Source organism: Primulina tabacum, chromosome 10 (assembly GCF_025594145.1).
Source record: "Primulina tabacum isolate GXHZ01 chromosome 10, ASM2559414v2, whole genome shotgun sequence".
NCBI classification, from domain to species: Eukaryota; Viridiplantae; Streptophyta; class Magnoliopsida; order Lamiales; family Gesneriaceae; genus Primulina; species Primulina tabacum.
Window position 1 is genome coordinate 6,864,876 of NC_134559.1, and position 27,330 is coordinate 6,892,205.

Genomic DNA, 27,330 nt, shown 5'->3' on the forward strand with positions numbered 1-27,330 from the left:
TTATATTCACTTTTCAAAAATTTTAAAACTAATAAAATATTTTTTAATCTTTATATAAATTTTTGAATTATTGTATCATATCTAATATAATTTTTTTTTATAAACCATTAAATTAAAATAATAAAAAAATAACACAAGCAATGAGTACTAAGAGTCACATTATTAGTTGAAGTTAAACCTCCAAGAGTGACTAACTTAATATATTAGTGAAGAATTTTTATAACTCCAAAATACCCTTTAACCATTTATATTCCACAATTTTCTATTCGTGCTACTTTCTCTCGCATTATTAGAATTTTCAAATTTGATAATTTTATTTAAAAAAATATATAATTCTCATTTTTAACGAATCATATATATTATGTGTATCACGATCCACTAATTTTAATAACGTGATAAGAATGTTTTTTACATCCCTATAAACTAATAGACTAAACTTTTTGCATTTCCAACAATATTAGATTTAATATTATATATTTCAGAATATTGTCTATTTCACGGTTCATGGTACAGACCACAGAGCATGGCAGTTGAATATATAAAAGGTCTTTTGTAAGACAGTCTCACGAATCTTTATCTGTGAGAAGGGTTAATCATACCGATATTCACAATAAAAAGTAATACTCTTGACATAAAAAATATTATTTTTTCATGGATGACCCAAATAAGAGATCCGTCTCACAAAATACGACCCGTGAAACTGTCTCACACAAGTTTTTGCCTATATATTAAGAGAGAAAAATCCAATAAGTTGGCCTAATTGTTATTTTGATGGATTAGTATAATTTCAGTTTTAGTCCGAAAAAGTTTATTGAAACTGTAGTTTTTTTCTTCCGAGTGGCTGACATGGCCATACTCAACATCACCTAAGCAACAATAGTATTTATATCAATTTTATATGGTGTCATGTCAGTATTTCGGAAAATACCTAAAATTAGGAAAAAAATAAAACAAATTTATTGAACTAAAACTAAAACTTGACCAGTTAGGAAACAAAAAATCACGATCAATACTACTTACATGACCAAATTTGTAATTTTCCCTAAAGATTTTTGGGTGTTAAAATTCGAGAGCTGCGATGTATTTGCTTTTGGTATTATCAGTCGATAACTATCCGATGCTTAAATCTAACCTAGAGTTGAGTTGCCTTTGTCAAAACTTAGAATTTTGAAGAGAAAGAGTCCTTAACTGGAAATGCAACATAGCTTGGAGTAAGATTGTGTCTGACGAATAGAAAAAAGTGAAGATTCAAGTTTCTTGTCAGTTTCGCGGATTTTGAAACGAGTCAAGTCTATTTATATTTATAATAAAAATAATATTTTTGACATAAAAAATAATATTTTTTCATAAGTGACTAAAATAAATATCTGTATCAAAAAATTGACACATTAGATCGCCTCACATTAATTTTTTTAAAAAGTGAAAAAAACTCAAACTTTGATTCAAAAAGCAAAATTAAAGGCGCAAAGGAAGGTTGTACCCCGAATGTAACACGTAGATTTTGGCTGGAAAATTATTTTATTTTAAATTTAAAAATGTATGAAATTTGTGGGCCCATGAATAGGGATGTAATCGAGTCGAGCCGAGCCGAGCTCTTGAATGTTTGAGCTTGGTTCGTTTATAATCGAGCCGAGCTCGAGCTTTATTTAACGAATATATGCATGGCTTACGAGCTTATTCAAGCCTTTATCGAGGTTAAACAAGCTTAATAAATATGAATTATACATTTAAATTTTCATTAAATTAATTAAAAAGTAAATTATATATTTTAAAAAATATATATTATTCTTATTAAAATTTGTAAATTTATTATAATAAATAAATTTAATAGATTTTTTTTATATATTTCATAAATAATATGCAAAATCAATAAATTAAATATCAAAACTATTATTTTTTCATCTAAAAGATTACTAATGAACTTACCAACGAACATGTTCACGAGCTAACGAGCCGAATACTGTAAAGCTTGGGTTTGGTTTGTTTATCTTAACGAGCCTCGTTAAACGAGCTCAAACGAGCTTTTATCGAATCGAGCTTCGAATAGCTCACAAACGGTTTGGTTCGTTTACATCCCTACCCATGAACCTATCCTTGTGATATAATATTTATCCTTGATTTATATGACCAGTCTTTTCTTATGATCTAGAGGATGAGACAATTTTTTTTTAAAAAAAAACCCATTAACAATTAAAAATAAACCGAGACGACATTTTATCCATTGCCTACACAAATGAGTTCTTTAAAATACCTTCAAATGGTCCCCTAGTTGTGCTTTTCACTTGGACACATGCATGCATCCGATAATTTGGGTAACACTTTGCTTATATGTGAAACGACACTTCGCCACTAAGATGAAAAACGATTAAAATTCACGCGGTTTGTTGTGACAATTCATCAATTAGTTAGTTGGAATATTCCATGATTGCAAAAGCAGTGACCATTTTTGCATCACCTCTTAGGATGTGGATTCTTGATAGTGCATTATTGAGGGGGATTGGTTCCCTTTAGAAAATGTTCACAATAACATTTATTTAACATCTAAAAAACGGGGGAAAATAATAAAAAAAAAAAACCATCATCCCATGAGTTGTGGCTTATTTTGTGTTTTTGTTCCTTTAGGTAGTTAAAATTCAGTTCTAGTATATAGGTTTTTTTAATAACTTTTCGATTGAATACTAACCCGATGCTGAATATTGTTGACATGTCACAAAATATCACTGAGATGACGTGCAACATTGTCGAAATGTATGGGATATTGATATTTATGTGTGTTTTTTTAAAAATATCAAGTCACGTAACTCACGTAAATCTTTACCCTCGACTCTACCCTTTCTCCCTGAGCTTCTCATAGAATCCCGGGTCGACCCTATTTGGAGAAAAAATCATCTATAACATTTCCTGTTACATAAATAATTGGTCACCCCATGTAAGATGGTTTTTATTGGTATAACAAATTTATAAATATGATTTAGTTAGAAAAGCTCTGTAATTTGACACACATAACAATCAATTGTTAATGTAACAGAGAATGCTACCGAACCTTAATTTCCTATGATTACACAAATCAGCGATGTAAATTGGGCGAATGGTTTGTTAACAAGTATTGTAATTTGATAAATATAGCAATTAATCGTTAACGTAACAGAAAATATTGTATAGTTTTAAAAGTATATTTTTTGGAATTCTTTTAAATAACATGTTTATTTGAGTAATGAAAATTATGGAATCCAAGTGGTAGGAAACATTCTCAATTTGCTTTTTCTTTTAGGGGGTGTCACTCATGTCCCCTAGCATGAAGATTAGGGGAATAACCAAAGTAAATCAAGAATATGAAACCTGGTCCCTACTGGAATCCTTCAAGGGAAACACGAGTAATCCGTCAGTTTTTATCTTACTAGTTGAACAATTGTTAAGAACAAAGATGAGTAGACATGCCAATTGTAATGATCAAAATATTGAATTAATACTTGAATATGTATCGAGAAATCATGGTTTATTCAAAGTACTTTGGTAAGAAAGAAATAATGATATCAAAGATAATAATAGAATTCAAAAGTAGAAACATTTTATGTTTGGTACTACACTATAAAAAAGGTGGATTTCTCGGAAGATGCATACATTTTGTATGTTCGTTTTTTTGGTCTTCTATATTGTCAAATATATGTCTTAGTCAGCTATCTTTGTTTTTTCGACAATTTTATTTATTTTTCCGATGTGATACTGATTTTGCACCAATCCGTTACTAATGTGCTGCTATATGTTTATTATCACATCAGAACCAAAAAGATATCGTTCAGATTCCTTGAATACGTTTATTTTTTACTTGATAAATTAAACCATTAAACGTACATGAAATGGTATCCATGAGCTATACAAGTAACCTATTATTACAAATGCATGCATGCAAACAAGGTAACGAAGGATCAGTTGGAGGCAAATTGGCATAATTGTATATGTAATTATGGGGATCCAACTTCAAATGGATATTGAATTATTGGAAGAAAAAGAATGACTATTTATCTGATTCATGCATGCAAATAGCGACACAGCGAGAAATATAGCTCTGTCCGGGCTAGAATTTTAAATTATAGAATATTTTAATATTTTAAATTGATTTACCGGGCTAATATCATATTATTTCAAAATTATACAAAATTTACATATAATTTCTTTTTTGGACCACCCGAGCTAAACATGTGGCTCCGCCACTACATGCAAAGTAGCAATGGTACTATATTCGTCAATGACGGTGTTGTGTATGAAAATGAATTGATTCTTATCTCTTGCTTAATTTTTCTACCAAAAACTTACTGGGATTGATTCATTTTATGGTACGAGAATTAAATCAACGCCGGAGCAAAGATTGATACATATTTATATAATATATTAGTTAAAATCAAGATTAAAATCATCATATCTACATATGATATTTGAGTTGTTTGTATACTTATTAGGAAAAAAAACATTTCAAGTAAGTTGTTTTTTCCTTAAATTTTGTTCATTTTCCGCCAAATGCTAGTATGGTGTTGGATATCACGTTGCTCAGATACTACTGATATGTCGTCGGATATTATTGAGACATATTGTGATATGAAAGTAAAAATGGCTGAAAGTAAAAAATAGAAATCGACTTATTGAACTAGGACACACCAAACTTTCACACTACTAATATAACTAAAAATAAAAATATCATTTTATAGTATAATTTTGGTCATTTTTTCCGAGAAGACGATATGAAAGGGGCAGCCCAGCCGCCCGATTCACCTGTCCTCGCTCGACTCTAATACAAATTTGCATCCAACCTCGGAAACGATATCACTCTAGCTCCTAATGCGTCGCTAGAAATGGAGGCAGAATTTTCAAATATTTTCCGTAGTAATGCATAGGGAATCATGGGAAAAGGTATAATAATTGACTTATTTTTTATTAACTTACTTCTTCTACAAATTCACACTAAAGAGTCCGCTACTTTTACCCTCCCCTCGTGTCCCCAAGTCCATAAAGATCAAAATATATGAATCCAACTAACTAAAGGTCTAACTATCAAAATCTTTTAGATTCTCTTTTGACATATATCCCATCTTACGGAAACCATATTATAAATCCACATCGACCCAATTTTGTGGGTTTTATTTTTTCCTCGAAACCACTAAATCCACCAATATTACTTATTTGGAACCGATCGAATGTAACCGCTATATGGCCTCGCCCCTTTAGAGAAGTAAAAATTAGGGACTGATATCATTAAACCATAGAAGGTAGAGGAATCTCAGCGCCTGGTAAATGTTATGCATGTGATATGAATGATGTTATGCAAGTTATGTGATTTTCGAAATTATGCATGTTGTTATATTCATGTGCTCGATACGGCCTCCACTTGCTGAGTATTTACCAAAATAATCACCCCCCTTACAACCCTTTCCCAGATATACCCGAGGAAGAACTCGAGGAAGAGGAGTTGAACCAGTTTTGAGGCTCGTGAACTTTCAATATTTAGTTTAAGTTAAGATTATTGTTTTTATTCAGTTGTAACGTTTTCGCATTAGATTCTGTCGTTTTTCGGTTATTGAATTGTAAGGACAATTGTTATTTCGTTTGAATTATGATATATAAACTGGTTTGCTTTATATTGGGCTACGAGACTGGTTGTTTTTCGATTGTGTGATTGTTAAATAACGCCGGTGTCAATCCTGAGTTTCGGGGCGTGACTTTAAGTATACATAAACAAAAATACTTTAAGTATACATAAACAAAAATAATGAGATACAACAAACATTTTTGTTTCATTTTGAAGTATTGAGGTCATTTTGCTATATTTTTTTTCCTTTTTTTATGAGATGAATTTTAATTTGAGTAATATGATCTTAATTCTAGCAGCATATGTCAAGTAGGAGCAAATCCGTACCAAATAAATCATATTTGATGCATTTAGTGGCTTCATACCAAAAAAGTCCAAAAGAAAACAGAAAAAAATCAAGTAATTGAATGAAAATCAAATTTTGACAAGTTACATAACTAAAACTCATAACAAGTCAACTTACAAGACTAAAATTTCAATTTTCTCTTTTTATTACTATGAAATGTTACATGAATTTAATAATCAAACTTAATAATCAAAGATAGGATCACGATATTGTCATATTTTCTATTCTTCTATGAACCAATAAAGTTCGCACTAAATATTCATTCCCTAAGTAATAATATTAGGAAAATAATCAAATTCGTATTTTGTGTTTTGCTCTCCCATAATACATCCCATAAATGGCGGTTTTTCAAATATCTTTGTGGTAGCTGTTTGAATCGGTTCATAAGATGACCATAGCGATACAATATAACTCACTCCTGTCGCAATTTGAGTTAACCATTTACATATGTTAAACCAGAATGGGTATGGAATAATTTGTAGCGGAGATTATAGTTTAAAGTTGCGTTCGCGTGGGCTTATTGTTTGATCACGGGGCATGACATCGTTCTTTATATTAAATTTTGAAGGTTTGCAACGAAGGGTCATGCTACATGTACAATTGGAGTTACATATTGAGTTATAAAGTGTATTTGAAATCATAAAATGCTTTTTTTCGAAAGATTTTTACAAATAAAATGGAATGATAATTTTGTAATTTTAAATGCAGTTTGTAAACCAAATGGTAAGCTTTATTGTACATATATCATTTTCCTTCAACGAAAATGTCAAGTTTAAGAATAATTAATTAAATCGTACCATGTATATATACTAATTTAAGAGAATAATCATAACAATTAAATTGATGTTATGCAATGTTTATTAATTTCTAGCTGACATGAGTTTAATGTTGGCCACATTTGGATGTGGCATGAACAATTATGCTAGCAGGATAGAGAGCTATAAATGCAAGATACCTAGAGATTTTGGTGAGCTGGTGTATCTCGAAAAAAAATCTTCTGCAACATTCTCTTTAACATTTATAATTAACGAGGTGCGACTTATTTTAACTTTCTATAATCAATACATATGTTAAATTATATTGGTGGTACACAGATTATTACATAAAAATGTTAGTTTAAGATTTATTCTCGGTGTTTTTCTTTATATGTCCTTATTTATCATTCTAATCAATCAATATATCGTTTAATTTTTTTAATTTTTTATTTTATTTTCGTTTGTAGAGGAGCCGTGTGACGGAAGTTTAAGGGAAGAGGTGTTTAACCCTATGTATGATGCAAGATGTATATATTTTTTATTTTCATGAATAAATAAAGCTGAGGAAATAACCCAACATGCATGTGTAGTATTTTTGTGATACCCTTTATCCCACGTGGTATAAAATAAAAATTTGAAATGAGTTTATATAGATTACAATTAACTTCTATAACAACTTGGGTTAATCATTTTCGTAAATCGAGGTCGAATATGAATTAGTTGCTATAGGGACTCATTGTGCAAGTCGCGCGGGCCTGGACTCCGGGCGTGACAGAATGATATCAGAGGCAGTCACCGGCAAGGAACATTAGGAAATAAGCATTATGCCGGGCAAAATGCTGCGTGCATGGGAGCTACCTCTTAATCCTGCGGGGCAAAATGCTACATGACGGGAGTCACGTCTTAAACATCTAGGAGTCATGACCTTTAGATTCTCGACGCTGAGGGATCGAGGGTCAGGTCGCGACGAGAACGTCCCGTTCTGAAGGTGTGATACCTTTTGTCTTACATAGTAAAAATTAAAGATTTAGGTTTATAATGAGCTAATAATTTGAGAGTCCAAAAAGTTTGTAGAAATAAGGCAAAATTGTGATTTTGGTTTCATATATTTGTTTCTCTGCAATTTAATCTCTATCATGTTGTCAAATCTCACTCTTGGTCCATTATCATTTTTTTATTATTATCATTTGGCCATTTCTTCATCGTGGCTTATATATATATATATATATATATATATATATATATATATATATATATATACTAGGTAAAGACACGTGCGACGCACGTGAATATACATTTCTATTATCAATAATTTTTGTTAAAGAAATGAGATCAAAAGAGATTAATTTACAAAAAATTATATATTAATGATTATGCTATATTAGTCGATAGAAAATGAGTAATGCTACATGTGCAACCAAATTTGTACAATAATTATTATAATTCAAAAAAATCAATACAGAAATTTCATTTATCAAAATCTCATGATAAATTAAATATAAAATCTCATTAGATAATAACAAAATCTCACTATATAATTGTTGTAAATATCGCAGTACGATATATTGGTTGTACCTTTAGCATTATCCGTAGGAAATTCAATGTAATATAATTTGTACTACATGTATTATAAAATGAGTGCAAAAGATATTTGTTTAAAAATTTTATGTGTTATAAATCTAAGGTTATTCTTGAATGGAAGGATTTCAAATCCATGGATTTCAATACATTCAAATGTATTTTTGTTATTTAGAGAAGTAACATCATAAACTTCAAATCCACTCATTTCATGTTTATATAGTAGTATTTCATGTTAATTATGATATTTTTCAAGTCCACCCAATAATAATGTTATTTGAAATTTATTCTATTTTATATAAATAATAATATGTAAATAAGTAATGTGTATATTCAATATTTGATATATTATTTCATTGTTAACAATAAAATTATAATTCTAATCCATAAATTTGAAATCAATTTATCCAAGCGCAATCTAAATAAATTAAAAATTGTTGAAAAACATAGTAGTAATAAATATTATAATTTTGTATAAATTAGACATTGGAGAAAATATAATATAAAATTGATATAACTATAGTTATTAAAATTAAATTTGAGAGAAGAATAAAGTATAATACATAACGTTGACCACTTATTTTACAACGTGTTATTGATTTATGAAAAATAAAAATATAATATAGATAATATATTCTAAACCTTAAATTAAATTATTGCGTCAAATGTTTTTTTCTTTTATATTTTCAATTTATATTGCTTTCACGATTTTTTTTTGTCATCAGTTTTTTCTTCTCTGTGAAAAAACAATATTCTTGCTATCTTCATTAGCAAATCTTATGAGAAGAAATGTATATTCTTCTCTAATTGATGCCTCTACAAATCTCCACACAAATTAAATGTTTTGTAGAAAAAAAAAGTTTGTTTCATCAAGCAAATAAAACCAAAGAATTTTGTTATTTCAGTATTCTACAAATTATATTTATTTTTTATAAATATTTTAACTTAATCTACAAGCAAATAAAATCAATGAATTTTGGTTACTCTATCTTCTAGACAACTGACAAAATATGATTTAATTAATATTTTATTATATTTATCAAAAAATGTTCAACTCTTAATGATATAACATATTTATGCAATATGTTATTTAAATACAAAAATTCAAAATTACGATAACATATATTTTTTTATATTTCATACTATATTATTGGAAGTATTAAATTTGTATATATTAATTTTTTTTATGAGAAAATTCTTGCATATATAACTCATTCAAAAGATTATAGATTTACAAAATAAAATAAATCATATTCAATTTAATATTTTGTGAAAAATATATGTTCACTTCATCTACAAGCAAATAAAAACAAATAAATTTGACATTTCTTATTATCAATCATAACTCATAAGGAGAAATATTAAGCAATAATGAATAATTTTTGTAAAGATTTATTCATAATAATTTTAAAAATTTACCTTCAAAGATATGTCATTTCAGATTACATAAATCTATAATTGATTTATATCCATCCTTTATAAAAATACATCTTCGTCAATTGCAAGATCATCGAATAAGTAATTATTATAGTTTATGATCTTTACAAAGACGAAAAATAGTCAAAATTAGTAAAACTGTATGTATTCAATCATATATTGTTAAATTTTAATAATAAACTAAGGCTTTGAAAAATATTAGTTGGATTTTTTTATAAAGAAAAATAGATAGAATAAATACTCACGAAATATTTATAAGGTAATCTTTCTTTTATATCCAATAATGCTTTGTATCATTTTTGTAAAATGTAATTAACCGTCGAACCTTCTTCATAACACCAACCCACATGATTTAATTATTTGGCTTCATTATTTTAATTCGTCGTTTTAAATTAATTATTCTCAATTAATGCAAAATAGAGGATATTTAATATCATGTCCTTAGACAAATTATGTTTTTTGTGGAAAAAAATTCACTATATTTACAACCAAATAAAACAAAAGAATTTTGGTTTTTCAATATTGTACAAACTAATTTTTTTGGGAAAAAATTATTTTCGCTTCATCTATAAACAAATAAAACCCATGATTTTTTGTATTTCAATATTCTCAAATTAATATTTTGCGGAAAAAAATATGTTCAATTCATCTACAAGAAAATAAAAACCAAAAAGTTTTGGAGTTTCAATCTTCTTGGCAATTTGATCATTGCTACGTAGATTGATAATCTTGACATCATCATAATAATTGATTTACAAAAATTTCCTCACCAAATTAAAGTCATAATGAGATCCTACCTATGTGGGCACTACACTCACTTCATTTCAACGGGTAAGATTTTGCCACACATACAATTTCAAAAAAAAAAAGTGGGTCCTATATATGCATGGGCAAATCTTGGCCATCCATCCTATTATGGGGCAATACCCACATGGCTAGGATGAAATAAACCAAATTGAAGATAAACTTCTTGCATATAAAAAATCATTCAAAAGATTATAAATCTACAAAATAAAATAAATCACATTCAAACAAATATTTTTGTGAAAAACATTTGTTCACTTTATCTACAAATAAATAAAAATCAAATAACTTTGACTTTGTCTATGGAGAAGTAGTGAGTATTGCTAATTGATAAATTTTATAAAAATTTATTTATCATAATTTTAAAAATTTACATTCAAAGATATATCTTTTAATGTTACAAAGACTATAACTGATTTGTCAATATATATCTCTTATAAAAATAATCATTCGTTAATTGCAAGAATCTCTCATAAAATAATTGTTATAGTTTCTAGCCTTTAAAAAGAGAAAAATATAGTTAAAATTAATACAAATATATTATTCAATCTTATATCGTTAAAATTTCATAATAAACCGAGGCTCTGAACAATATTAGTTGACTTTATTTTTGACAAAGAAATATAGATAAAATAAATATCAATGAAATATTTATTAGGATTATCTATATTTATATCTGATAATTATTGTATCATTTTGTAAATGTAATTAAATATCGAAACTTCCTCATGACACCAACCTTGTTAAAACAAAAACAAAATTAGTTTAATTATTTGAGTTCATTAGTTTAATTCTTCATTTTAAAATAATTAATCTTAATAAACGTAAAATAAAATATATTTAACATCATATCGTTATATAAACTAAGTTTTTGTGGAAAAAATATTTTCACTTTATTTACAAGAAAATAAAACAAAAGAATTTTGTTATTCTAATCTTCTACAAATTAACTTTTTTGTGAAAAAATCTACAAATTAAGTTTTTTGTGAAAAAATTCTTTTTCACTTCATCTATAAGCAAATAAAACCAATATATTTTGGTATTTCAATCTTTTCAAATTAATATTTTTTGTGAAAAAAGTTTGTTCAATTCATCTACAAGAAAATAAAAATCAAAGAATTTTAAAGTTTCGGCTTTTTTGACAACTTGATCATTATCTAAAAAAAATGTAGTTTGAAAATTTTGTCCTTATCATAATAACTGATTTGACAAAAACATCCTCACTAAATTTTTACTGTGTGTACAAACTAAGGACAAAGTTGACAATACACAATAGAAAAACTTTGACCTTGATTCACACTTTTATAATATGTATAGATAATATAAAGCCCGGGGTGGTCCCAAAAAAATTTTAAAAATTTATATGTAAATTTTTGTATAATTTTCGATAAATTTGATATTACTCCGGTAGATCAATTTAAAATATTAAAGGATTTTAGAGTTTAAAATTCTAGCCCGGGTAAAATCGGATTCCTAGCTCCGCCACTGTATATAGTGATCCATTGGATATTGAATTATTGGATGAAAAAGAAGGAATATTTTAACTGACCAAAGCATGCATAGTAACAACGGTGGTGGTGTGTGAAATCGGAATAGATTCTCTCTTGTTTTTTCACTGTATGTTACCTGAACCACATAAGCCTACCCATCAGCTTACTAGGATTGATTCATTTATTTGCAGCACGTGAATTAAATTCATGGAGAAAACAGATATTGTACACCCGGGGTTGAAAAAAGTGGGGTGATCGTCGATTTCATAAGGTTGCACTGACAATGAGCAGCTTCTGACAGGCTTTCAGGCGAAGGAAACATGAATGAATATATCCCACACCGGAATGAAAAGGATTCCAAATATGTTCAGATATGAGACTATGCAGTTGATGATTGCTTAAAAAATTTGATAGACGTTGTTCATGTGTATATTTTTTCAGGAGCTCATCACATAAGAACTTCAAAGTTAAGCGTGCTAATTAACTTGAAGCGATTTTGGGATAGGTGATCAACTGAGAAGTTTTTAGGGTGTGTGTGAGTTAGAACATAAGCACGCTACAAAGACTCATCTTGGTACAATGGAGTCAGTCATATAATTTGAGGCGTTACAGTTGGTTTCAGAGCTGCCAGATTCATAATTCAGTGGAGAAAATTTTAATAAAATAAAAATAAAAATATAAAATATCGGCCAGATTATGCGAAGGGCCGACTCGTGAGTCCCCTCTGGAACAGACAAATGAGTAATATTCATAACTTTGTTGTGAGACTGGTAACGATGATGAGCAAGCCATGTTTTGGGGCTGGTGATGAAGAACTAGTTCAAGATCAAGTATAGTTAATAATTCGGTTATGTTAAGATTTTTTTTTATTCACTTCCACATTTTTTTTAACAACATTGTAAAAATGATTATTTATTTTTATCAAATAGACTGGTTTGGATAAGAATGAGCAGTCCCCCTCCAAACGCTCATCCCTTACTCTCCATCACCAGATAAGAATGAAGAGCAATTAGATGATAATGAGCAAGCCATGTTTTGGGGCCGGTGATGAAGAAATAGTTTACAAATTGTGTGATGGTGAAACGTAGATCAACCCTGTTCTCGGGCATGACGTTTGCAAAACTGAATTTGTAAAAGAAAAATTCATAATCATTTTTTAAACATTTGCAAACATTACCTTTTTGTAGTTAACGGAAAAAACCCAAAATTGGCCATCTAAGTACGTAATTGGCTTACATTTGCTTAATGCAATAGCCTAACTTGGTTTCTTTAATATATTTTTTCTTTGTGAAATGCTGAAATGATATACTGGATATTGTTGGCATGTCGTCAATAATTACTGACTTAGTGTTTGGACTAAAAATTGTGGCATGATTGATTGTGGCTTCGTCTATGCTACATACTCCCGGTGTACACAAAAATATATATGTTCATATAAACATCTAAATTGAAAGGAAAAAAATATTGATGAGCCTCACGTTATTTGTTATGCAAGATCATGTTCATACATAATCTTGTATAAAAATACACCTGGAATAACACTCTCGATGTAGTTTACTCAAGAATATGTTCATATGAAAATCTAAACCGAAAACAAAAAAATATTAATGGACCTCATATTGTTTGTTTTTATTTAAGATCATGTTCATATTAACATCTTGTATAAAACTACATATGCAATAACACTTTCGATATAACATAGACAAATTCATTAATTGCTCGTATACATATATTGTTTGATCTTGAGTAGGGATGTAATCGAGTCGAGCCGAGCCGAACTCTTCAAAGTTTGAGCTTGGTTCGTTTATAATCGAGCCGAACTCGAGCTTTATTTAACGAATATATGCATGGCTCACGAACTTATTCAAGCCTTTATCGAGCCTAAACAAGCTTAATAAATATGAATTATACATTTAAATTTTCATTAAATTAATTAAAAAGTAAATTATATATTTAAAGAAAAATATATTATTCTTATTAAAATTTGTAAATTTATTATAATACATAAATTTAATAGATTTTTTTTATATATTTCATAAATAATATGCAAAATCAATAAATCAAATATCAAAACTATTATTTTTCATCTAAAAGATTACTCGTGAACTTACCAACGAACATGTTCACGAGCTAACGAGCCGAATACTGTAAAGCTTGGGTTTGGTTTGTTTATCTTAACGAGCCTCGTTAAACGAGCTCAAACGAGCTTTTATCGAATCGAGCTTCGAATAGCTCACAAACGGTTTGGTTCGTTTACATCTTTAATCTTGAGTTGGGTGGAAATAAAACAAAAACAAAACCAAGAAAAGCAAAAAAAGATCCAAATTTTCTTTCTCAAAATTTCTAGCTCATATATATTAATTAACATCGTGGAAAACATAATTAAAGCACCATTCAAACCAAAATAAACATTCTGATATATTCAAGCCCTCGACAAAAAAGGTTGTGGTCGATCTCGAATTCGAGTCCTGTTGATTGTATCTTATTCATAAAAAAAAATCAACGGCGGCAATCATCTGCATTCATACCCACCCTCAAACCCAAATACAAAGTTGCCTAGCTGCACCACTCAAGTAATGTCTTCCCCTCGTAATGCCTGAAAGAAATGGGAATAGAATACAGAACAAATTTTTTCAATCTTTTCAGTAATAATGCATAGGGAATCATGGGAAAAAGATACATACATATATATATAATTGACTTATTTTTTTTGTAAATTGATCTTTAACCAATGCACACTAAAATGTCCACTGCTTTTACCATCTGTCCTCATGCATGTCCCCACATCTATGAGATCAAAACACGAAACCGAGGAAAAGTATATTTTATCAAAATCCTTTAGATTTCTCTTTTGAAATATTCCCATCTTAAGGAAACCATTTTATGCTAAAAAAAAAGAGCTTAGGGTACCATAAAAAAGGAGAACTCACTGGTATATAAACCCCTATCAACCCATTTTTCAAAATCACCAATTTCGAACAACGCTAGCAAGAACTTCCTGAAAAGATATATATACTTCGATTCTTACGTCGATATTGTTTTGTTTTCATACAAGGTGATACGGTGTTTATTGGCTTTCCCTTGTGCATGTACGTTAGACTTCTTTCGTGCCGTTTGTTTGACAAAATAGTGTTGTCTAAGACGGAAATGTACTTTAAATTAAATAATCTTGAATTTCAAAAACTTAAGAAATATTCAAGGATAGAGTTGTGTGTGTTCTCATACGTTTTGCAGCTTGATTATTGCCATCATACTTCAAACATCATGCATGATTCACATAACGCAGATTTATTAGATATATATATATATATATACTCTCCATTTGATCTGCTGCATTCTTAGTGTTGCTAACTTTGCATTCTTCATAAAATATTAGACACACAATGAATAAGGAAGGAGATTGGTTGTGTCCCGCATGCCAGCACCTCAACTTCAAGAAACGAGACCAATGCCAACGATGTGGCTGCCCCAAGAATGCTACGGCAGCCGAAGTTTCCTCGTACATAATACAGAGAACCGAACTGATGCCTGGAGATTGGTATTGTGGTGGCCAGAATTGCGGTGCACACAACTATGCCAGTCGAACGAGCTGCTATCGATGTGGTTCACTGAAGGACTACTGCGGTTATGGGGCCGGAGTTATAGCTTCTGCCGGTTATGCATATGATGCCATCCCTGGTTGGAAAAGCGGAGATTGGATTTGCACCAGGTTTATTCGAAGAAACCATAGATTAATGCATGTTCTCCTTTAGATGCACGTTGCAGTAACTTATGTGGGATCATAATATCATCCACGATTCAAATTCGACAACCGAGACCAGCCAAGATGGATTAATGGATAGCATGCATTAATCCATCAGTATTCGGTATACGCATTTTAGTTCAGGCAATAATTAACCATACTATTCTAATGAGGGAACCTTCCTAGGCAAACGGGTAGATGTTGGTCTGCAACCGTGTTTGATCTAGTCAAAAGGAAAAGGGAACAACTTGAGATATTCATTTTCTTAAAAAAAAATAGATACGTATGATACGATACGAATGGTTATTAGTAGAATCTTTTATTTGTTGCAGTGCTCACACGGGCTTACGACTGGAGGCATGACATGACATCGCATATAGTTTTATTTTGTTGGTTTTTAAGGAAAATGTCAAGCTTAAGATATAATTTTAAAAAGAGGACCAAGAACTCAAAAGGTTAATTTATTGGATCGTACTATGTTGATTAGAATTATGCAGTGTTTATTTAATGGCTCACATGTTTAATGCTGGTCAGACTTGGATGCGGCATGCATAATTACGCTAGCAGGACGGAGTGCTATAAATGCAAGACAGCTAGAGATTTTGGTAAGTATCTCCGCGCGCGCGCATATATATATGTATATATATATATATGTATATGTATATGAAAAAATTGGTTTTTTCAATTTGTTTCATGTTCGTGATTTTGATAATCTACGTTGTCAAATTTAAGTTTTAGTCTTTTTTATTTTTTTCAATTTTAGTTATGTAGCGCTGATGTGACATTGATGCACCACTGATGTGACATGTGATGCTTATATGTTCTGTGCCACATCAGCACTCCCAATAAAACATGAGTAAATTAATATTTCAAAAAATCGAAACATACGCGACTAGAACTGAAATTTAATAACATGAAGAATCAAAATGACCAATGAAACAAATGTAAGAGACCAAAAATACAATTTTTCATGTCTATATACACAATCACACACACATATACTCATTGTAATTAATATCTCATTTATTCTTTATTTTTTAACCTTGTAGGAGGAGAAGTCTAAGGGAAACCAAAGAGATATATATGAGTAATGCAATATGTAATATTTTTCTTTTTGCAAGAATAAATAGAGCTGATGAAAGAGCTCGACATGCACATTTTTCCCAATCAAGTTTAGTAGATGTTAATTGTTTTCTTTTCTGGATTATATATTTTTAAATATTATATATATTGTTTCCTCTAGTTATTTAATTTGTGTTATTTGGAGTGTGATTTTGTAATAAAACACGAGCAAATAAAAGGCTGTATTATGGCATATATATGTCAAAATGATCAAAAGATTCATGGAATCTCTAGAAATATATAGTTCAATTCAGAAGTCTCCATCGTTTCGAAGCAAACAAGAAATCGAGGTTTTAATAATGAGAGTAGATAAGAACCAGATGCTCCCACTTTGGCAACAGTACTACTTTTTGTTGATTGAATTGAATACAGAAGAGGACTCGGGGTTAATAGATGACTCGGGGTTTATTTTGTATGTATTCGTGTTGATCTAATTATAAGTATGTATTTATATATGTATATATATATATATATATAACATGTATCTATATAAATTAAATTCTTCATAATACTTTTTTCAAATAAAAATGTGACTTATTTTTAAAATTGTTCTCGTTCATATTATACAAAATATAACAAAAAAAATTGCATTAAAAAATTTAAATTTTTAACGTCTAGCCCACTCTATTTTAAAATCCTGGCTACACCCCTGTCGGGAGGTCATTCAAGGGCTCATCTCGGGCAACATTACTAGGTTCACCGGGAGGCCATCTGGGAACCAATCTGAGCTGACCTACCAAATATCCTTATTGTGTCGATTAAGCAAGTCGTGGACGACCTCCTAGCCGACCTACCAAAGGGTTCTAGGAGATTTAGAATATTGTAAAGACTAGAATTTTAGCCAAGGAAGAACTCTACTCACATGACAACTCTCGTGAAAACTATGCATCTTAGGACATGTAAATTTTAAATTAATTATAGATATGTATAAGCATATAATTTTTAAATTATATTATTGCTGTAAAAAAAATAATTTCAAAAATATTAAATAATTATACATGGAATCCGCTTAAAGCCAATATATATATGAAATTCGAATATGAGCAATTGAGCATGCATGCATTTCAAATTTTAGGAAGGAGGGGGAATTAAATGTGCCATTTTTGAAATTAAGGAGAATATATTAAGGTTTTGAAACCACCTTGTTGCACTCAATTAAAGAAGGTTTTGACCAACTTGGTGAGCCTCGTCAATTTCGAAAATATAAATCCAATTATGCATGCTATATTTCAAGAATATGGAAGAAAGAATTCAAGAGGGATTTTCTAGCCAATCACACACACATCATGGGGTATAACTGACACTTAAGTGCTGCAATATAATCTAAGATTGTAGCTGTTTTCTGAAACAATTAATTGCTGTTTTGAATTTGTCAATCACCAAAACTCTTAGGTGATTTTCATAACACTCTTTTTATTTTTCCTATTTTATGAACCGAGTGTCGGAGGAGTTACGCCGAAACAATCTTCCAACCCTCTTATAAAGCTCTTGTTCGTGTTTTCAGGTCACTCGTAATCCGAGCTGACCTACCAGAATATAATCCGACCTCTCGACAGGTATCTATATTTTCAGTAACATCAATCTATGGAAACATATTTTGTTGATATAATTTATTAGCTAATAATGATAATTATTAATAACAAATAAATTTTAAAAGTAAGAATATTATTATCAATAATAATAATTAAATCATTAATAACAATAATAACAATAATAACAACAACAATGACAATAATAATAATAATAATAGCACATGCTAAATTTTACATAAAAAATAAAATCAATCGTACCAAATTAAAATTAATAATCTCAGTTAGTATAAAAAAATAAAATAATGACAGAGAATTAAAATTCGAAGTTTTTTTTAATATAATATAAATTTTAATTGATAAAATTAAATGATAACGCAAAATCAATTTATTTGGTTTGTTTGATTTCTATTAATTTTAAAAAAAAATAGGTCTCTTGTGAGACGATCTCAAGAATTTTTATCTGTGAGACAGGTCAACCATACTGATATTCACAATAAAAAATAATATTATTAGCATAAAAAGTAATACTTTTTCATGGATGACTCAAATAAGAGATATCTGTCTCACAAAATACGACTCGTGAAACCGTCTCACACAAGTGTTTGCCTTTTAAAAATAACCGAAGGATTGATTTCTTAAAAAACTAAAACCTTATTACGGTTTAATAGATTTTGTACTCAACCCTAATTTTTAAAATATTTTTAATTATATTTTTTTATTGTTATTAATTTTGTTTATATTAAATTTTATTTTAAATATTTCTAATAATATGATTCTTAATTTATTTTTTGTCATACGTATTATCAGCATAATTATTTTTAGTTATTCCTTATTAATAATCAGATATAATTTATTTATTTTCTCTGAATACAAATTAGTTATATTAATTTTAAATTAAAGTTTCATATATTTTATTATAATATAGAGCCGGGGTTTTGTGTCACGAATCTTTATCTATGAGACGGATCAATCATACCGATATTCACAATAAAAAATAATACTCTTAACATAAAAAATAATAATTTTTCATGGATGACTCAAATAAGATATTTGTCTCACAGAAGATGATCCGTGAAACTATTTCACACAAGTTTTTGCATTTGTTGTGTTAAACCCCGCCTTTTTAGAAATTTATAAATGTTTTGTTTTTTTTAATATTTTGGTTTTTTTTTTCATTGTTTGTACTATTTATAAGGCTTCACTCGAAATTCATAACCCTGGTAACCGTTCAGATCGATCAGAAATGGCAGTGTTTTTCAGAAGACTGACAAAATCTGCAGTCGCTTTCGAAGCCAGACGAAGTCCAATGCTGGCATTCGCTTCGGAAATCTTGCAGCTGCATCCGCTGGAATATCCTCTTATTACTACTTTCTCTCATCAAATTTGGTAATATGTCACTCCTTTGATGATTTATGGCGTTTTTTCCTGGTTTTCTACGAGGAATACATGTTTAATTTTAGATCAGAATAATGAAAACTACGATTCTGTTGGATTCATGCACTTTCAGCTTTGTTATTCTGCTGCTGTTCTTAAGATTTATCTGAATTTAGAGCTGTTGTGTTTATTGGGTATGAAGGAGCAGTGTTTCTTTAAAAACGACCTTTTTTTATGAATCAGCGACGGTCATTGCCTACAACTTTTGACAAAACATGTGTACGCAGTCTCAACTTTAGAAAATTGATATGCGTATTAGCGTAAAAAAAATATGGGAATATGGAAGTACACATGATAGATGAAGCATGTTTGATTGATTTGCTATTTTATGCACAGGAACAATTAAGTTTTATTAGCTGGAGGTTTATGCTTTTTATGATAATTTGATTTTAATTTTGATTCTACAATTTTTGTTGAAACATTCTTTATTATTTGTTATAAATGCAAGTTTTTCGACCATTCAAAGTAGCTGCAAGCTATAGTTGTAGTGTGAGATGGGGTTCAAGGGAAAGATCTCTTTGTTGATAGTTGCCACCTCAATATGAATCGGTGTGAGGTTGAAAATCAAATTTCTTGTTTTTTTCCTTGGGGTCTATACTTCAGTTTTTCATTTTGAAGTTGCACAATACCTATAATTGATGATTGTTCAAATTGAATAAATCAAGACTGAAAATACCATTAGTTGAACGGTAAGTTCCACTCAAATTTCTGCTGTTACGCGCATTTTATTACATCAACTTTACAAACAATATCATCTGCATTACTGTCAATACCACATCTCAGTCTCCAACTCCACAAATATAATTACTAGTATTTCTATCTGCTTCAATGTGGTTTCTTATGTTTTTGGGAGACAAGTCTGGTGTTGTTTTCTGGGACTAGGGGATCTCAACTGGATACTCTGCGAATGGAGAGGAGTTAGCACGGTGAATGATGGAAAGGTGCCAGCAGCAAAAGAAGGTAGAATTTTTATTAGACACAAGAGTGACTAGTAGATGTCTGTTTGGTGGCATCACTTGTGTGAACCCATATCAGTAATTAATTAAGGTGCATCCAGTATCAGTTACTATGTGTTGTTGGTGGTTCATGTATCCAAATGTTTCAATAATTGAAGGAGCAAAAGCAATGCATATATCGTGGGTCGAAATTAATATTGACCTCTTCTACAGAACTGATCGCATAATTTTACGTGTGAACTTGTTTCACTTGTTTCTGTTGCTTATCCAGGTTTGTGGCCCTCCTGAAATGATGAAACATATGTCCAGAGATAAGGCAAAGGAGCGGTCAAAAGGCGAGGTATGAATTTTTCCAAGGAACCAAAATCTCCCCTCTTTTGCCACCTTTTTCTCTGCTTGTAATGATTTCCATTGCCTGATTTGTTTCTCTCTTCGCAGCTGACTGGCATACTCATGGAATTTGGCTTCACAGAAAACATGGTTTTCAAATTCTGACTTCCAATCTTGATTATCACGAATGAGGTGGTAATAAATGTACTTGTATAGAAAGGGCTTGCAAATTACACAAAAATATGAGAACGTAGTTTCCTCCACAACGGTCATGGATGTTTAAGTATCTGGAATATATATCTATGGACGATGAATATTTTAAAATAATTGGGATTCGTTCGTTCCATCTTCTTTGATATTTATTTATATATGATATGATGAATGTGGAAAATGAGTTGTCTTGAATACATCCTCAGAAGTGTCGCACTCCAAGAAGGAAGATGAAGAGTTAAGCTGCAATTCACACGCTGAGATTAATTTTTGTTGTTTTTCTCCGTTCTTGACTTTCTGATTTCACATTGTTGATTGATTTTGCTTTAATATTTTATCTTTCTTTAGAAAAAACATTAGGGAAGGTTTGTTATAATTGAACATCGAATATAAGATTTTGTCCCATCATGGAGCTTTGATGTAGAGACTATACGTCACGTATCATTTTGTGAGAAGTTCTCCAATTTGGTCTATGAAAAAAATATATTTATATGTTAAAAGCATTGCAATTATGGACCTGTTCGATCCATCTCACAGATACCTGATGATTTGATTGAGTGTTTAATGAATAAAAAATCAATTTTTACATTTCCATCTGGCCATCAAACATATAATGTTTTATGATGTACAACTACTCACTGTGTTTTCAAAGAGAACGCACAATCTCTCAATATAAGAGAACAAACACATCATAAATATTATAGAACTAAACACTCAAATGCTATAAGAGGAGAGAAAGAACTCGGTGAAGAGATGAATGAAATGGTCGAATTATATCTCTATTTATAACCGAACTCCGAGATATGAAACCGCGTTTTTTTTCTTCGATAATTTTGCCAACCCTCATTAAATCTTTGTCTGCTACCAACCTAGCATATTACCGTCATTTTTTTGGTGTTGCAAATTGATTTGGTAATGATTAACTCCAATTTTCTTTCCAAACTTGTGGTATATACATGTTCATGGTGTTAAAGTAGATGCCCTACAAGTCAACTGTTGACTAGGGATTTTATTGACTCAAGTGTAATAAACAATCTTTATTTTAATATAATTCATTATTTCATGGTTTGTTATTTCTTTATCTGTATACCCATGTTATCAAACATAGATAAAGACCTTGATTATACTTTAATACAAATGAATCGTAATTCGATGTTGAAACTCATTTGTAAACACTGTATGATCTAAATTCGTTCCTAGTCGATTCAGCCGCCTAAAACATGGATAAAGGTCGCTTGAGCTCGAGACTAGCATCTGTGATGTTGTGTACTGCGTTTCTTGGTAAGGGCATAGAGATGTCCAAACATGCAGATGGGTGGTCATATGATGATTATACCGAACAACCCTCCCTCGGACTTTCCAAGTGGTTATCATTCATCGAGAGGATAAGTCCGTGGTTATGATTGTACACCATTAGTCCTTACGACCCGGGACAACACTGAGGCTCTATATGCTAGGGCTGTGCTTTGACTCGTTTACCGGCTCCATTAGAGTCATCAGGTGGCGAGGTTGGGTACAGTTGCGACACATATAGGAGCCAGTGCATTGTAGTCGGGGATTCACCGCTCACCTACGGGTGTGGATATCCTATGTGATCTGATGAAATAATAGTGCATGGAATCTCTGGCCAGAGTACGAGATGTACGTTAGAGAAGGAGTTCTCAAAATAGTACACGCGATGTCACTATTATAGTTATCACATAGTTATCGAATTAATATGCAACCCTCGATGAACCAATGGTTGCAGATTCGATCGTGATATATGAGATGAAGGGACCGTACTGTACGTTAATCATAACCGACTGGTTCTTGCAGGCACTATCAGTGATACCTGGGGGATCATGGGGCGATGCTACTAGACGCTCTTACCATGATCCGATGGGTGCAATCAGAAATGAGTTCTGACATTCTTGATCAATGTGTTGATGAAAAGAATGGGGCTAACTACGGTAAGCCCGAGTAAAGGATTATGTCCTGAATCACAAGGAGTTGTGAACCCACGGCTAGCTGTATCCCTGAACCATTGAGGGTCACACAAGTACAGGATTGTTTGTTCCCGTTGAGAGAATAAATTCAAGGAGTTGAATTTATATTATGATATAGTAAATTCAAAGAGTTGAATTTATGATAATTAAATCTTGAGAAAATAAATTCAAGAAGTTGAATTTATGAGATAGTAAATTCAAGAAGTCGAATTTATGAAATTTGGAGAGAATAAATTCAAGGAGTCGAATTTATAAAATTTGATAATTTAATTTATTAAACTCAAAAGTTGGGTTTATTAAATATTAAATTTTGGAGGTGATGAAAATTCAAGTAGTTGAATTTATAATTTAAATAATAAATTCAAATGTTGAATTTATAATATATTTAATTTATTAAGCTCAAAAGTTGAGTTATTAATTAATAAATTAAATATGGTGGATAATGTATTTAATAGGCTTGTAGGAGTACAATTCCAACATAATAAATAATTAAAGTTTTAATGGACCTTGATTAAATTAATTAAATTAGTTGGACTAGCCCAATTAATTAAATTAGTTGGACTAGCCCAATTAATTAAATCAAGTCCATTAATCTTAATTATGTATTAGGTCATGTGTTAATTATATATAGGGATTGAGAAGTCAAAACCCTAGCCTACCACACCATAAGTTTTCGAAAATCAGCCTCCATCCTCCAAGCAAAAATCGGCCACCTCTTTTGAGAAAGAATTTTGAGCCGTCTCTCAAATAATTTTCTCCTACGTTAAATATCTTCCAATATTTCTAGTGCAATTTGGAAGAGGATCAAACAATCCAGTCGTGGACCTAATTAGAAGAAAAGAAAGGAGTCTCTTGAAGAAAGATCGTAGGGATTCATCAAGAGCCAAATCCGTTTATAACGGATTAGTTGGAGCCAAGTGATTTAATTCACTAAAGGTATAATTCTAACACCCTATGAATGTTTTTGTTAAAATCATACGAGCGTCCAAAGCAAAACATATTTTGATTGTCAAAATAAAATAAAATTTTTAAAACTTCCGCTGCGTTTGGGCGTGTAGAAAACCGAGATCCAACAGTGGTATCAGAGCAAAGGTTTTTCTAAATCGTATGGTTTTGATATTGAATAATTTATTTCTAACCACACAAGAAAATTTTTCAGAAAATTTAGCACCACGAAAATTAATTTTTCCAGATTTTTGAAATAAAAACAAAAAATTAAATCTGCCCGGAACTGTTCCGGGCAGTCCGCGTCGGACGCCTGCGCGCACGGCGCTAGCGCAGGCGTCGGACGCCTGTGCGCCCTGCGCGCGGCGTCGGCGCGCCTGTGCGCGTTCTGCGCGCACAGGGCCGCAGCCGCTGCCCGAAACGTTCGGGCAGCGGGCGGGCAGTGGGTGGGCGGCTGCCGGGGAGCGTCTCAGGAAGCGCGCTGAATAATGGGCTTGAATTGTTTGGGCCTAGGGTGCGATTTTCTGATTTTTCAAATTTTTGGGTAAAATTGATATTTTTGAAAATTGGTTCAATTTTTATTTTGGAAATTAATTTTTGAAAAATTAATAATTTTCTTGTGAAATAAATAATTAGAATATGATTTTAATTATTTATGGTAAACATGAGTTTTACAAGAAATCAATTATTATTGATTTAATTGGAAATTAAATAAAGTGATTTATTTAATTTATTAAATTATTTAATAATTGTGGTGGTTAGTGATAAATTATTAGATATATGGTTGATCAGTTAATTAAATTTGTTTAATTAATTGATGTTAATATTTGATATTAAATGCATGAAGGATGATCGAGAGCCTTGACCAATGTGTTAGGTGTATGTTAGGATATTTTACTGTTTTATTCGTTTTGTTAATATTTGATATTATTAAAGTGGGTCTGGTTTATGGCCTATTCCCACCCCATGAGATGTATCTCTTATGTGCCATGGCTATTTAAATGTAATTACTAGAAATAGTGGGAGATCAAGACCGGAAGATGGTGGGCCCGATGATCGAGATGAAGACATGTAAAATATTGGAAGTTTTTGTAATTGTTGCATTTGCATCCCTGCATTCACCTAGGTTTTGGACCTGGATCCATGTTTGGCTCACATGGATCTAATAGTGTTGGCAATCGATCATCCTTATTTATTGTTGAATGTCATATTATGATATATGTGATATATAGTAGTATGCATGTATGTATATTATTATATAATATAGTTGCATGAATCCGGCAAACATACAAACTCGTGGCACGCGTTTTTAAATTAAAATGATGAGACAATTTTTGAAATTAAAAATCTCTCATTTTGAATAAGATTCAAAATTTATATCAAACCGAAAAAGTAAAAATTAAAAGAGTTTAATTTTTCCTTGCCTTCCATCAACCGTGGTTGCATGTTGATCGCTACCCGCGGACAGTGTCTGGCTCATATTATTGGGGAGGCCTGTACGCCGGAAAGCTGTGACTTCCACCGGACATATGATGTGAATTGAGTGGAACTCCCATGACTTCGGCTCATATTATTGTGGGAACTCATGTCGACCGTCTATTACAATTCAATATTGATGAGTTGGTTTGACACGTGAAAATAAACGGCGTCATATTATTGGGTCCTTATTAAACGTGAGGCAAAACACGCGGAGGTTGCATATGGATGCAATTGGACTCTACCTTTTAGAAATTATAATTGGACTGATATTATTCGGGATTATAATTGGCTAATTGGACTCTACGTGCCTACTAAGGAAATACGATTTCCCTTTTTCATCAGAGGGTGGTGGAAATGTCAAAATAGTGGGAGGGAGATTTATAAAATAAAATCCATATTTTATATCTTAAAATTATTTTAAAATAATCAGCAACATTTATTCTGTTTTCATATCAGTATATTTTTCGATTTCGTCACATAATCCTATTTTGTTATTAACAAGCTAACCGAATCTAATTTCCAAGACTGGTTGGGAAAATTGTTCTAAGTTCAGAGAAAATGACATACACACTAAGGTCAGTCTTGTTGAACTGACAATGCATGCAAGATGGTAGGACCATAGTATGCAAGCTAAAGTGTGATGTGCTCGCTTCTATGTCAAATGAACTGTAGGGACAGTTTGAGGAAATTTTGAATGCTGCTGACATTCGAATGCACGTGCAAGAGTTGCATGGTGCATGAAACTCATACGATGATGCACACTACTTTCAAGGAGCTCATGACTACACACATGCAAGATGGGGCTCTAGCCCATGAACATGATGTACATATGACTGTGCTTATTGAGAAGCGTGGTGGGCCTGGAATATGTGATTCCTAACGAGTTAATTGATGATATCGATTGTTGTCTTTCTCTTCCTCATTTGACGGGGTTATGGTGAACTTCAAGATAGCCTTGATGAGCTAGTCAATACGCTTATGACTTATGAGATCACCATGAAATAAGAAAATCGTTGTTTTTATAATGGGCCTCTCGTCGGACGAAAAATGACCCACAAGGTAAGGGAAAGAAATGTTCTGCCCCTCACAAGAAAAACAATCCCAATAAGAGGCAAACTCTGGAAGATACTTAAAAGGCCTACAAAGCCCGATAAGTTAGAACATATTTATTTCACTTGCAAGAAGTTCGGACATAAGAAATTATATGTGCCAGAAATGTTCTGGAAATGATAAGTGAATGTCCAAGTAAACATGATTTCAACAATAAACAAAAGAAAGTTAGATGATCCAAATCCCACACAAATATGGCACACTAGACTGGGTCATATTTCCCAAAGAAGGATGCACAAGCTAGTGGGAGAAAACATGTTTGACTTGTCAGACATAAATTCTCTACCTACTTGTAAGTCATGTCTAAAAGGAAAATTGACCAAGACTCCATTCAATGGAAACGTGGAACGTGCGCATGGTCTACTGGATTTGATCCACACAGAGTTTGTGGCCCGCTAAGTGTTAGCACAAAATATGGGCATTCCTACTTCATTACCTTCACTGATGACCATTCGAGGTATGGATTTGTTTATGTTTATGAAACACAAATCTGA

General features: G+C 31.1%; 1 protein-coding gene and 1 long non-coding RNA gene across 3 annotated transcripts; both read left to right on the forward strand.

Annotated features, from left to right (window-relative positions):
• Positions 1-14,910: 14,910 nt before the first annotated feature.
• On the forward strand, positions 14,911-16,940 carry LOC142505525 (RNA-binding protein involved in heterochromatin assembly dri1-like). Of its 2 annotated transcripts, none has more exons than XM_075618541.1 (4): positions 14,911-15,046; positions 15,368-15,700; positions 16,268-16,338; positions 16,783-16,940. In XM_075618541.1, exons 2-4 carry the CDS (start codon positions 15,375-15,377, stop codon positions 16,794-16,796), a joined length of 411 nt encoding a protein of 136 aa, XP_075474656.1. In that variant the 5' UTR covers positions 14,911-15,046; positions 15,368-15,374; the 3' UTR covers positions 16,797-16,940. The 2 variants fall into 2 exon arrangements, with proteins under 2 accessions (XP_075474656.1, XP_075474657.1); XM_075618542.1 differs by having other exon boundaries at positions 14,965-15,080.
• A 3,201-nt stretch (positions 16,941-20,141) lies between these two features.
• Positions 20,142-21,330, forward strand: LOC142504735 (uncharacterized). The gene is made up of 3 exons (XR_012804337.1): positions 20,142-20,781; positions 21,049-21,117; positions 21,216-21,330. It is a non-coding gene; the product is annotated as an uncharacterized LOC142504735 (long non-coding RNA).
• Positions 21,331-27,330: the final 6,000 nt, after the last annotated feature.